Source organism: Anneissia japonica, unplaced genomic scaffold, assembly GCF_011630105.1.
Source record: "Anneissia japonica isolate Jap-2015-1 unplaced genomic scaffold, ASM1163010v1 scaffold211_len1577895_cov191, whole genome shotgun sequence".
NCBI classification, from domain to species: Eukaryota; Metazoa; Echinodermata; class Crinoidea; order Comatulida; family Comatulidae; genus Anneissia; species Anneissia japonica.
The window spans coordinates 772,271-787,808 of record NW_022711099.1 but is presented as its reverse complement, the minus strand read 5'-3'; the positions used below and the strand labels follow the sequence as shown (position 1 = coordinate 787,808).

At 31.0% G+C, this 15,538-nt stretch overlaps 1 protein-coding gene across 1 annotated transcript in view; it reads left to right on the top strand.

Moving 5' to 3' along the window:
* LOC117107283 (cGMP-inhibited 3',5'-cyclic phosphodiesterase A-like) overlaps window positions 1-15,312 on the top strand; it is a gene marked incomplete in the record, with an annotated part of 65,370 nt that extends 50,058 nt beyond the window's left edge. Inside the window, 8 exon segments of the mRNA XM_033248915.1 lie at window positions 3,106-3,219; window positions 4,707-4,718; window positions 9,223-9,425; window positions 10,455-10,658; window positions 11,001-11,162; window positions 11,686-11,872; window positions 12,287-12,397; window positions 14,692-15,312. Of these exon segments, the coding sequence (XP_033104806.1) occupies window positions 3,106-3,219; window positions 4,707-4,718; window positions 9,223-9,425; window positions 10,455-10,658; window positions 11,001-11,162; window positions 11,686-11,872; window positions 12,287-12,397; window positions 14,692-14,975 (1,277 nt within the window).
* Window positions 15,313-15,538: the final 226 nt, after the last annotated feature.

The window sequence follows — 15,538 nt, the reverse complement described above, 5'->3', positions numbered from 1 at the left end:
CGGAATGTCGGCATGGATGAAACTATTTTGGTTTTACGGCAAAAAAAATCAACTGCTGTAGGCATAGGTATTTTGAAGAAGGCCTAAAATAAAACTAAAATGTTTTAATACTTGCTGAAATACATCGTTTTTTCATTTAGATCTCCATTTTTCACTATGTCCATGTGACATTTTTTTTTCCTGTTGTATACGTATGAGTAGTCATATGAAGGTACTACATCCCCGACAGTTGGCTGTGCAGCAATGTACCCTTTGAATGCAAACTGAAAACAGTTGAAAATATAAAGTCATGTATCATGCATATGAACGTTGACGCCTGCAAGGCTCTGGTTTAAGATTGTCCCAGGGTTCCCCCTACACCTACAAAACAAAACAAGGGTTTCAAACTTCAAAAGCGTCTTAGTGTTGTCAGTTTTGAATTGAACGTGCATCAAATTTTGTACACATAAACTAGAGGTGATTTCCAACAAACTTTCATCGTCCTTTTTTAAAATTGAACTCCAGGTTTCACCCTACACCTACAAAACCAAACAGGGGTTTCAGCAAGGACTGTACATTACTATGATTTACCACAACCATAATAGTGTATGTCGCATGAGTGGCGTGGTCGGTTAAGGATCTGTCCTAAAGAACTTAAGGTTGTGAGCGTATTTTTTTTTTTTTTTCATTTTGTCAAACAGTTCTCATTAAAAAGGAAAATTAACACCGAGGCGCGATTCAAACACTCGACCTTAGGTTAAGGATGTGTTCTAAAGACCTTAAGGTCGCGATTTTGAAACACGTCTTGGTATTCAATTTTTTTTTCCAATTTTAAGAATTTTTTTTTTTTTTTTCAATTTTAGGTATTTTAACTTTGTACAAATGATCATTCTAAAAAATGTTTTTTTTTGTTGTTGTACAAATAAACATTCTAATTATTTAAAAATTACTGTACATTTTTGCCATTACCACTTATAGGGCCTTTTTTAAGATTGTCCCAGGGTTTCCCCTACACCTACAAAACAAAACAGGGGTTTCAAACTTCAAAAGCGTCTTAGCGTTGTCAGTTTTGAATTGGACGTGCATCAAATTTTGTACACATAACTAGAGGTGATTTTTTTTTTTTTTTCAATTTTAAGAATTTTTTTTTTTTTTTTCAATTTTANTTTTTTTTTCAATTTTAGGTATTTTACCTTTGTGCAAATGATCATTCTAAAAAATGTTTTTTTTTTGTTGTACAAATAAACATTCTAATTATTTAAAAATTACTGTACATTATTGCCATTACCACTTATAGGGCACATGAAGGGCACGGTCAGTTAAGAATGCGTTTTAAAGAACTTAAGTGGTGGTGAGCGGTCACTCTTGTTTTTTTTGGCCTAAATAAATAATTGTTTCCATTTTGCATCACCCATTGCATTAATTTACATATTTTTAATTTATTTTATTTTTTACTTTAGGGTTGATGTCCTGCCTTTGAATTCCTGGCTGAGGCAATTCATTTCACTCTAGTGGACATCCTCATCCTTACAGATTTTCACAATTGATATATTTCAGAATTTTTTTTAAACAAGATGGTTTATAGTTTGTCTTATATGACATTATTTATTATAAGTATCTTTTCTAAGATCATGTCTTGTCAATTCTGCTTAAGATAAATGACACTCAAGTTAATCTTCTCATGAACTAGTACTGTTCCATATTAATGCAAAAAAAACAAAGGAAGTTACATTCAATCAAATTTGAAATTGCCATGAACTCCAGTGGAAGGGAATCCAAATTGAAATAATGATTGGAGAATTTTTTTGGGTATAGGAATTTTGAATAACAAGCTGAATTTACCATGAATAAATAGAACAAAAAAACCAATCATCGATAGTGACTTATAAAACATGAAACCTTTCGACCATAGGGCATTTTTGTTAAATTGAAGCACAAGTATCGTTCATTTTATTAACAATGTTCCAAATTTTTTTGACCTTCCTCGGGTCCTAATTATGTGAATAGGTAGATTAGCAATGAAGTAGGTACATCTGAGACTACAATGTTGAATTAGTGTGAGAATATAAACAAAATGATTAATGAATAGATAGTTACCAAGCATCCAAAAGTAGAAGCCTAAACTATGCGAGATAGAAATAGCAGAAAACGAATACAAAGCCAGAAACAGGTTTGTAGTGAATAACAAGATACTGCCCATTAACACATTCTGTATGGGTCTACGGATGAATGGTGAAACATCATGTAATTAATCCTCCATATCTTATAACCGACTAAACAGGATTATTTATTGTCATTTAAATTACTGACTTTTGTCCTTTTCTCATTGTTGTTCTCCGTTTCTGCTTGCGTGTGCCTCCTGGGCCATGATCTAGGAATGTATTATGTGTTTTTCTTATTGTTTTTTGATAATAAAGTGATATTATATTATTATACCAAATACAAATTGCTATCTATTATTGCTATAGTCGTTTTTTGCTACTGTAATATGCTTCAGTTATTAGGAAATGGCTTTGCTTGAAAGTATCATGGTTTTATTTATTAAATTGGGAAACATGGTACATTGGGAAATAAGGACAGGTGCAGAAAAATTTATATTAAAGTAAAGACATAAAATGATATGCAGCTTTTCTGTTATGCAGAGCATAGAGACTGCATTATGCACTTAACACCACAATTTATTTAATTGTTTGATCAATTTGACTGATTAATTGATTGGTTGATTTTTATTTAATTGATTGTTATTTGATTAATTGATTTGATTGATTTGATTAATTGATTGACTAATTGGTTGATTGACTGATTATTTGATTGGTTGATAGGTTGATAAGTTTTTTTGATTGATTGATTGTTTGGTTACTTGATTGATTCATTTGTTTATGATAAATGGATTGATTGATTGATTGATTGATTGGCTGATAGGTTGGTTGATTGATAGGGTGATTAATTGGTTGTTTGATTTATTAAATGACTGGTTGTTTAATTGATTGATTGATTGATTGACTATTTGATTTATTGACTGATTGGTTGTTTGATTGATTGATTTATTGACTAATTGCTTGGTTGATTGATAATTTGACTGATTGATGTGGTTGATTGATTTATTTAAAATAATGATACTTGCAGATCATAATCGGGTACATGCAGCTGACGTATTGCACGCTGTATACTACTTGTCCAGCCAACAGATTCCTGGATTCACCCAAGTGAACCTAGACGAGGACCGGGATGGATCAGAAGGTAAGGCATACAACATGACATATTTGCAGCTCATGTTTGGGCCTTCACTATCCAAGGAATGGTGTAAAGCTAGAGGCAAATCCGTGTCAAGGGGGTGGGATGGGTACGTACACACCCCTAATCGTAAATGGGCATATTATAAAAGCTGTCGAATGTACTGAATAACAATTTTGTTGTTTTCTCTAATAAAGATTAAAAGGGTTCTTTGAACCTTTACATTATTACCAGCAATCAATCGTTAGGCCAGTATTTGGCGATCCAAACGGCTCTGGCTCCTAGTTAGTCCATTTTTGCACATCCCTGCACCCCCCAATAGCAATGTTGAATATGGCCCTGAGAGGTAAGAAAATAACCCATAAATTGTAGCATACTGGTATTGCCTGCAGGTGTGCTCCATGACTGTAGCAACAAACCACTGAGAGGAGAATTTGTTTCCTATAAACATTGGTTATACTGTAGCGACTTTGTGGACTTCAATAAAGGCATTACCTACAGTACTAAAAAAAATTATTCCGTGAAAGAGGCTCTCTACTATTCCGAAAGATGCAGTGGGGTTTTAATTTCTATCCGAGAAAGATTTAGTTCTTTAATTAGGGCGGTCTTGAACCAGCATTGACGTTATGGATTTACTGAGTGGCACCCCCGTCCTCTTAACTTGTCAGCACGTAATCAACATCAACAATGCATGCAAATATAATGACGTCACTTCATCTTTTTCTAAGGCGGCACTTAAACATACCATTATGAAATGAATAGGATTGCCTTTGATGTTTGATGTTTTTAGTTATTATAATCTTACCTGAGTGGCATTTACTTTTCGCTCACAAATTACCAAAAACAACAGATGATGAAGTTGACGTTTTGCTCACACTGAGTTTTACCAACGTCATTCGAAAGTTAAGCATACAATGCATAGCAAGACTGAATTTACATTGACCTGTTATTCTTGGTTCATCGTTTCTTGAAATTACAAGATATATTTGCTTCGGAAAATTTACTGTGATAACATTAGGATAACAAAGCCTTTGTTTGGCAGATTCTTAAACAATTTCATTTCATTTGCTTCTGTAGCACTAATATCCTCATTAATTAAACGACTACAAAACTAACTATCATCATTGAATTAAGATATATTAATATGTTTTTTATATGCTTTAGTTGTTGGATATTAACAAATTAACTAAATTTCAATTGTAGATAAAATCAATATCTTTTATTGTAAAAAAGAATGTATGTTTATTATACTGTTCTTTATAATTTTTTTAAATTTTCATTATTCATTCAAGGTATCTTTATTAATATATATATATATATATATATATATATATATAATATATATAAAATCTAATAACATTATTCTATTACAGATAAAGCTGATTTGCAAAAATAATTTTATAAAACAGTGACAAAAAGAGATATTAATTATTATGTTATATGTTATTAGTTAATGTTATTAACTACTGTTATTGTTATTTTTTTGTCAACAGATAGTAACAATGGTGATTATTATTATTATATTATCTTTGTCATTTTTTTTGTGTAATTGATGTTTCTGATGTTTTGTTTGTAATTTGTTGTCATTGTTTCTATCATTTTATTATATCATCAGTTGTTCTTATTCATGATCGTCATCATTGTCATTATCGTCCTCATCATTTTTATCAGTATCATCATCCTGCAGAACTTGAGCACTTCATAAATGTTTGGATGAATACATTTTGAAAATATGATAAAGAGAAACTGTTTGTGATGAAATACTCTTTGCTAATGGGGAATGTTAGCAAGAGACAGCCATGTTGCATCGTATTATGCCTTTGTAGCAATCACGCATTAGGGAATTAAGTGCCTTGTAACAGCTAAATGTAAGCGCAACACATCAAATTGAACGCAAGCTCTCATTTGGCTCAATGTTAATCATTTTATTTTATTTAAATTATTAGTGTTTAAAGAATTCAAATTCTGTACTTTGTAATTAAAACATTCCAATTAATTGATCAAGGCTTCTAAAGGTATACTGTACTGTGGAACTATAAATTATAGTTCCGTAGATTTAATGACATAATAAAATTTGTGTTTATTTTATTATGCTTTATTGTTAACTACATAATAATAATTTATGATCTATTCAGTTCTGCAAATTCTACTTATTAATCGTGAGAAAAAATGGTCATAGAATTTTGGGGCAGTATCCAATGGCACTATTATTCAGCTAAGCTAGCCTTGGCATTTTGTTTGACCAGGTTGCAAAATTCAGAGAAACACAAGACATTGAATGATAAGGAAATAGTTAAAGTTTTAATGAACAGAATGTATACTAACCAAGTATATCTTGATTAAAATCTACAAACAAGCTTTTGATAGACGTTAAACTGACAGGTTGTAAACTGTTTACATGATGATTGACATACAGCAATGGAAGTGCACTTGCTGTAATTCGTAATTGCAAAACTGGCAACGCAATCATGAGTAAGGACTAAATTGCAAATCCATCTTCAGCTAATTTTCATCTTTATGGTCATTAAAATGTATTACTTTGAGTCATTATGAATACTGTAAATTGTACTAATAAAAAATGTTGGTTTTAGAATTTGATTATTATTAAACTTAAGTATTGATTGCGATTAACAGTTTTTAAAATTTCATTTCAAAAATATAATTTTTAATCAAGGAAACATCATTGTTTGATGGTAATTGCACCCAAAAATCAAGTCACATAGCTTAACGGCAGGGGTATGGGGTGATGGTAAATCAATGTATAAATCATTACAATAGGTATATAACAGCATTACATAATTATTTATAAGTAAATAAAAATATTAATATTAAATTGGATTTATTTAATAGAGTTTAGATTTATTGAAGAGATGTAATTATCTATGGTGAAACATGAACTCAGAATTATTTAATGAGAGGTGTAAACTGCATGCCTTAAACTACTGCTCATTAAATAATAAATTTTTTTATCTCTTCACTCCAATGATTCTAAATCAACGGCGTTTGGCAGTTACAACATTTTGCTTGGCAGGTTTAGTGTAGTATTTTCAGGATATCAGAAATGCTATTGTTCAAACAATCACAAATAAAGGCAAGCCAAACAATCAAACAACAACAAGTTTCGGGTCTGTATGTGAAGGTACAATTCTGGAGAAGACATTGGAAAATTGTAGTCATCCACTTTCTCACAATTATGAATGGTAATGATCTAGAATGCATCTGTAGGACAAATAGATATTTTACATAATTTATACCATGTTCTGAAGTACCCTTTATCAACAACCTCTAAAATGTTTTCATTCCGCTCAGATTTGTTACTTTGCAATTACAAAGTTTGATATTTAGGTTTAAGAAATCTTATTTTTTTCATTTTTGCACAATTATGAGTTGTGATCTAATACTAATTTTTGCAAAGGACCAAATAAAGTCTTGAATGTGCATCTTTATATGAACCCAGATTGCAAGTCAAGAATTATCATTTAAGTACCATCAAGGCATACTAGATTTTTTATTTTCTTTTTTATTACATCTGTCTGCTATTTATGTGGACTTGGTTGCGTTGGCATAAGATAACATTTAGTCACTTGTAGTATTCTGAATCTTCAGGTTAACGAGGGTTTTGTGAAGAATATTGAAGATGTGCAGGCAGAATTATTTTTCATGTCTGTACGTTGATCAAATGATTTGTATGTGGTCTGCTGAGCATTTTATGGCTTCACAGTCGTAATATTTCTAAATTACAATTTTGATTCATTAATTTCAGGCAATATCTACATACATTACGGTACCCTCCTGACCTAAGAAATGGCTGCCTATTATGAGTAATTCATTTTATTTGTAGTGTTTTATGTCATGTTTTTTTTTTATAACAATGTTGTGTATAGATTAAACTAAATATGTTATTGTTCTGGTGATAATATTCTATTTCTGTTTTTTTTCCCCAATAAAGTAGAACCTAATCATTGAAAATATATATTTTGTTTGAAATCAATAAATTATATTTTTAAAGGGTATATTTGAAGTAGCATTGTTATTGATTCCAAGGCAAAACCCATCTGAAGAGTTATCATCTAGCACCATTGTTTCTGTAAATCCAAGTATTTGTATTACTGTTGTACACCAACAATAACTGCTTGAATGGTGCCTATGAAATTTTTACTTGCGTTTACTTAATGCATCAATGCGCTCACAACCAACAGGCAGAAAACAGTGACAGCATAGGAAATTACACAGGAAAACAAAGACAGTTATGATCATAGCTATTTTTTATGAGAACTGTAGAAGCTCTTGTTTGAAGTTAAAATATGACAGTTACTGTATATATATTTTTATTAATTAGACAGGAGGGAAACCGACAATGTTCATGTAGTAAAAGATAACTGGCCCCTTTTATACTTCCTTGCATCTGCATATGGAGGCCATTATTTGTAGTCCTATTATAAAAACAGTGAAATAAGAAGATTGTTAAATGCCTTGTGAAGTTTGAGTAACTGTATTCAGTTTTTAGATGGCTGTTATTAATTTGAAATTTGATATGTCTTTCATTTTTTTGTTTTTAACATCATTGGCCAAGTCAAATTTTTTCCATCTGTTTGACTGTTTACCATGTGGTCAGTCACGGGTTTGCATTGGTGAATCAATGTTCAGGGTATCACCGTATCCTAATAATTAGCTGCAAAATACCAATTACGATGTTCTTTTTAAATTTTTGATTCATAACATTATATAGCCATGTCACATGGCAATGTCATTTGATTAGCCCTGAGTCACACACTCAATATCCACATAATTGTATGAGCACCGAAATCATTATGATATAACTTTAAGTTAAGCATTAAACCACCAAATTGTTGTTCTAATCCATGTCCACATTTGGATAGCATCGAACCACAAGCTTAGTTGTGGTTTCACTGCATGTCCCCATTTAGATAGCATCTAACCACTCCACTTCATACAGTAATGTCCACTTTTAGATAGCATCTAGCCAGTTATGGTAGCACTTCATAAATGTCCACATTTACACCTCTAACCACTAAATCATGGTTCAAATTTATGCTCACATTTAAATAACTAGCATCCAATCCCTAAGTTCATGGCTCCACTCTATATCAACACATTTGGATAAAAATAATATTTCTTCCACATAATCATGGCTCTATTTCATAATCACATCATATTTCCCTTTTTTCACACCTTTATTTCGAAATATTTTTTCATTTAGTAGTTAATCATAGCTTAAGCTATCTGATCCATGGATGATATTTTTGTCTTTAAATAGACTACTGTATATCTAGTAAGGATACACCAAAATTAATTCCTTAAGATAGATTAAGATTTTAATTTCTTTTCTATATTTAAAGCAAATCTTTTGTGAGCTGATGCGAGTCAGCTGGAGCTCTGGGTAGCCACAATTTATCAATAATAGAGAGATCAGTTTGTTAGCATTCAAAGAATACATTGATCAATTTTGGCTCATAATTTGTCTCATTTAATTACAATTTTCTACAGGCACCTAGCATTAGGCAGCTAGATACATGGCGCTATATTCATAGTTTTATTTGGTTATTAATTTTTTTTTTGCAGTTTTCGTTAATTATTGTGATTATATTTCTTTGGTCCATTAATATTTATTGTTATGGCTGTAATTTATACAGTACATATTTTCCTAGATATTTTTTACTGTTGGCATTATTTTTATTTTTTCATTATTCTTGTGGATTATTATATATAAGTTAGCAAAAATGTAATAGACCATGTACTTTGCCATTTACCATTAGGTAGTTTATGTTGATCTTTTTATGGTTGATGCTTTTGTAGGTTACTTAAGTATTATGCAGATATTTATTTATTTTCACATTTATTAATTTCTTTTTTAAACATGGTAATTATTTTATGTTTGTGGGTCACTTAGGTCTATCTTTTAGAAATACTGCTGAATAAATATTATTATTATAAAATCCACTTTAAGCAAAGGTTTTTGAAAGATTCTCAATCTTGTTTGCTTTTCAGATCTAGATGAGGTGAACATTGCTGCGCATCATACGCCGACTGTCACTCCGAGAGCGAGTTTCACGACTGATGTAAGTTATGGGATCTTAGCGTTAAATCTACCAGCTCTGGAGCTTATGGCATTGTATACAGCTGCAGCAATGCATGACTATGATCATCCGGGAAGAACTAATGCCTTCTTGGTGGCCACTAGTGCACCTGAGGTAAGTAAATCGCTTAATTACATGTCCGATAAAAGAAGGTCAGTTGTACTCAAATTGAATCAAGCGTAACTATAATAGTATTAGAATGACTGTGCTGAGATATGCAAAGAAAATAGCTTTTTATAATATTTTGAAATACTTCAGTACTATCTTAATGCATTATCTTACTATTAATAGATATAATATAACTTTGTAATTACTCTACAGCATGGTGTTTGCCAAATTATATTAATTCTTTTTTCAATTTTTAATATTACAAATTATAATAGTATTAGAATGACTGTGCTGGATATGCAAAGAAAATAGATTTTTATAATATTTTTAAATACTTCAGTACTATCTTAATACATTATCTTACTATTAATAGATATAATATAACTTTGTAATTACTCTACTTTGTTTGCCAAATTATATTAATTTTTTTTTCAATTTGAATATTACACCTTTCTGGTAAAAAAAACTCTTATTTTTGTAAATCATTAATCTCAAATTCCATTTGTGTTAAAATTCATTAGGGTGTATATTTCAATGTATCTGCTCAGTCAGTACGATAGTGTTAAGGTATGATGTGTATGTGAAAATATTCATTACGTAGACAATCAAAACATTTTTTTTATAAATCTGTTTTTCAATAATATTTCTCATGGTTATATTGTTTTGTTTTGTATCAAATAGTCGATCAGTAGCATTTATGTTGTGCCAAAGAAAACTTTTTCTCTGTGGCACTTGTTCATAATGAGGGTTATATAAATATTTTATAAAATTTATTTTTAAATGCGGTGTGGTAATTGTACAAAATTTATAATACATAGAGATGACTTTATCAGTGTTTGCCTCATAGCCTATGTTATTCTCATGACACGCTTTTTGCGAGTGTTTAAAAACACATATTCTTAATAACTAAATAAATAGGTAAATTTGCCTTAATCTATTAAAATAAGTAGGTAAATTTGCCTTAATCCTTGCATGCATATTAATAATATGAATTTTGTTTTACTTATTATTGTTTTGTTATTTAATTTGCTGCAGGCAATTCTTTACAATGATCGCTCGGTACTTGAAAGTCACCATGCGGCTGCCTCTTGGAAACTTCTCCTTTCAAATTCCAACTACAACTTTTTATCGTCATTAGACCCAGCAGAATTTAAGCGTTTCCGTTACCTGGTCGTTGAGTACATCCTAGCCACCGATCTTAAAAGACACTTTGATTTCTTAGTGGAATTTAATGCCAAGGTGAGAATTTCATGAATGTAACAGTGCAGTTTATATGCCTACTCATTATGCATTTTTCCCATTCTTACATATGCTTGGATTTTTCACATAATAATAAACACCTCCGCAGAAACACGTCAGAATTTTTTTTTTTTATCCTTAATTGTGCTGTGTGGGATGAATACAGTCATATTTATGTTGTTTTGACAAGAGCTTTGATGAAAATGATTATATGTTAACAAAAACAAATACAGAGGCTTGTGTAAGTAAACAAGGAGAGTAATGATGCAAGTGTATGTCAATAAATAATGACAGGCGTATTATGTTTTGATTGATGTTGACACACCTGTCTTCCATTTACAGGTAAATGATATAGACGCACCGGGAATCAACTGGGCCTCCGAGAATGACCGGATGCTTGCTTGCCAGATGTGCATCAAGCTAGCTGACATTTGTGGTCCAACAAAAACCAAAGAACTTCACACTAACTGGACGGACCGCATTACTGAAGAATTTTACGATCAGGTAATTATGTGATTAATTCTGATACATCTGAGCACATTCTGCATGTAATAATTTTCTTCTAATCCTGTTACAGATATACTGCCATCTAAAAATCAACACCTACAGAATATGCAGAAAAATAACCACATAATCTGTTACCTTTCAATAAGTTGGAAAAAGTATATATTTTTAATTATTAACAGATGTTTTACAATGAATATTCCTAAATTTGCTGCCAGAAATTTTAAAATATGTAAAGAATATTGATTGATTGATTTAATTTATTTGTAATCAGAGAGTCATAAAAATGATTTACAAAAAACAGACAAGATAAAAATTTCACAAAAACGTGACACTAGTAAAAGTAAAAAAAGTAAAGCTTATTTCCATTGGTATCCTTGTAAACACAGAAATATAATTGCACATTTTATTATAACAGATTGTTATCCCTCTAAGTTTTCTGTATGATAATGTTCATTACTCAATAATTTCAATTCAATTTTAAGTCAAATTAATACTTATTTTTTTGATATGTATTTTGAAGGGTGATGATGAGAGAAAAATGGGGTTGCCGGTCTCACCCTACATGGACAGACACAACGCTCAGCTTGCAAAATTACAGGAAGGGTTCATAAATCACTTAGTGGCCCCATTATGTAATTCCTATGGGTCGGCAGGACTGCTTCCTGGTGTCTGGGTAGACGAGTCTAGTGACAGTGAAGATGATGATGGTAAGTTTAGTGAAAATGAAATAGGTTATAGCAGCATACATTAATACAATATCACATTTATTTGTATATGAGTTATAAATGTATACAGTGCCCTCTAGTGGAAATGTTGAAGGAGCTAATTACTATAATTGTTATAAAATATTTTTATTGTTTAATTTTGATATATTGAGTCTTATGGCTTCTGATTCTCAACCTCTAATTGATGATAATGATAATAATTTCAATAGTGACTTGCATACATACTTGCATAGGACGAAGGACATTCCTTAACTTTATTAGGATGAAGGGACATATAACCTGCATTAGATGAAGATAAATTTCTTTTTCTAAGCTTGCATAGGAGGAAGGAACATTTCTTAAACCTTTCAGAGCATGAATGTACATTTTCAACACTTTTTCTTTTGATTTTTTTAGACAAAACTACAAAGTCAAGTGATGACGCATTTCGGATGCCAAAAGTGAAAGAAGAAGAGGAGGATGAAGATGAAATTGAAGAAGAAGATACCTCAAGTGATGGTGCTACTAGTAAGTGAATCATTTTAGATGATGAATGTTAACTGTCTTCTGTTCAAACCAAAATAATTTAAAGAGACTCTTTTCAAGCTTGCAGGCTGTTGTGTCATCTCCACACTATCAAAATTTTATATGAAAAATAATTCTGTTTTAGCAATTTGTAGGTGTGATATGACATCAGCATGCTTGAATAAGCGCCGCTCAAGAATAACACAGCAGCAGTGTAATGGAACACTTTGAGAAACAGTGTTAAAATGAATAAATAAGACAATGATTACACAAGCACTTCTTTGTAAATGTTTATTTACGATAACGTAGGACCTATGATAGGCCTACTGAACTATGGGAATATGTGAGATTGGTAACATGGGAACGGGCAATAATAAGCGCTGTATAAGCGTCGAATAAGCGTCGTACTGAAGCCTAAAAAAGCGTGATGCTTTTTCGAGCATTTATGGTAACCTAAAGCTCCATCCACACTATAAAATGTTATTTAAGAACTTTTGTGTGGTGTGCCCATATATGGGCATGGTGATGTCATATTAAAAAATAGATATTATTTTAATGCTTTTAAATTGAATTTTTGAGGATTTTTATTTCATATTTTTATGCAAAGGGTATATATTGGATAATTTTAGTTGCATTTTTGGTTTTAGCTTTTTAAGCCAACTCAAAGCAGATGTCAATGTGCAAAAGGTGAATGTCACTGTCAGGGTTACTTCACAGTGACAAATGCCAAATAAATTTAATCAGTAATTACTAGTTATTGGGTCTGTAGGCCTAACTTTAAATTAACAAACCTTCATAATACCAATGACTGTAACAATGTTATTTTAGTATAACCTACAGACAATGGCCAAAGACTGCGCACTTGTATAGCACTAAAACATTTATCCCTATACACTTTCTATTTGAATGAGGAATATAGATATATAAATGAGAAAAATTTCTGGCTAAATATTAATATAAGTGGTGTTGACCTGTGTGGAGACTACTTTAAGTTGAGGTCGGATTAAACATAATCCTTGACCTGTGTATGATGACTCCTCATTTGTGACCAAGTTTCTTATCTTTGTGGACAATTTCATCTCTAGTAGCCACTCACTCCTGCTCTCCTAATACTGCTGAATTAATTTCTAGTTTGGAGGCAATCAATTGATGAACAAAGCTCTTGAATATAGGATTACTCTGCATGAGAAAAGTAAAACGATTGAATCATGTTTGATCCTTTAATTCACGACAGGTTTGATAAACCAAATGTGTATCCAGGGATTTCGCTCATTTCGTATGCACATTTTGATGAAATTCTCTGCTCATTCCTCCTAAACTCCTAATTCTAATGTAAAAACGTAGAGAAGTTGAAAATATTTATAATTATAGTGATGATAGTTATTGTTTATTCTATTTTAAAAATTATTAATACATTTATATAACACATAATGCAATGTCAACAAAATTAAGTGTTACCAGATATTCACTTTGGAGGAATCACAGGAACGATTTGGCAATAAAGTGGCCTACTAGTAAAATATACATTACCATCCTAATCTGCAGGTTTTTTTTTTCATAAAGTTTTCATATTATGGTGTTTCTAAAATATAGTATAGCGCCCTCTATTTTTGATGGCATACAGAATGTGTATTATAGTTATGTCAAATTTGATGAATGAGTGTAAAAGATTGTAAGGCATAGTAAAGATTACATTACATAGTTTTTATTTAGTAGTACCGGTAAATAAAACAAGGTAGATATTCAAATATTGACTGCTCTAGTTTCGAGGAATGGGGAAATCTATTGCCCAAGGTGATGTGAAGACCATAAATTACATAGCAACGCTGGCTAGAGGTTGCACATCGCACGGCAGGGAAAAAAGTACTATTTTTTAGGGGAAAGGTACTTTCTATTGCCCGCTTCAGATGCCTATAGAATCAGTATGTATGAAGTATATAATAGTTTATATTTTCACTCTAGTTGCTATAGCATCTTATTGCATTGTCATAAGACAGTATGAAACCAACTCCATGTACAAGGTAAAGCCATCTATATTGCAAACTTTATTATTTTTTGTAGATGAACAAATAAATTTAAAATATAGAATGATGATGGCTTCTATCACTTTCTTTGGAGGTGGTTTCATAATTTCTCATGTTAAATGTGTTGGTAAATGCCATGGTTTATTTCCAGTGTAGTAATGGTGATGTCGCGTATTACTTGGTCTCAATGCATCTAGATGTCACAGAAAGTAACAAACAATAATCATAGAGCTACCATAAATGATAATTCTATATCACTAATGTATTTTTTAGGAGATGCCAATTTCAGAGTAAGAGGAGGAAATAAAACGAGGAAGATGACGAGCATTCTAACAAAGCACTTAAAGGAGAATCATGAGATGTGGCTAAAAGTACTAAAGGAAGAAGAAGAACAACAAAAACGAAAAGAAAAACAAGAACTCAGGGAAAAGGAAGAATACAACAAGATGGCTTCCATCCAGGAGGAGAAATCAGGTGGAGATGAAAGCACTGACAATAAGGAGAGTTGCAAGGAAAAAGAAACAGCACCCTCTACAGGTGATTGTGAAAAAACATGAGACTAAGTATTAGGTAATTGTATATATGGGATGTGGATAAGTGTAAGTCTGAAACAAAGAAGGTCTTATTGCTCCTGAAATAGAAAATAGTTTGTATTAAATTGCAAATATTATATAATCATATGTAGTTTAGCTTGTAAATTATTATGGATTTGCCAAGAAGATTTTACAGTTAGGTTTATGCCGAAATAAAGATTGAATATATAACAGGCTTAAAAATTCCAAGATAATTTGTAATTGTTAAAAAAATAACCTAAAGAATATTTAATTATAGTATGTGCCCTAGAAAAATATAATATATACAGGGCCTGTTTTTTTTTATTGTCATTATATTTATTGTTATTACTATATGGTATTATTTATATTATTGATTAAAAATGTTTTCAGATGCCTAGTTTTGTTATTTTAATACAATCCAATATTTTAAAAAGATTGTTTTTCAAAATAGGTAATACTTAAATTATGGTTTTTTTTTCAATTAATTAAATCTGTGTTACTTTGAAACATATTCTATTATATTGCAAAGGTCTTTGTTAATTCTTTTAAATACTATATTGAATAAT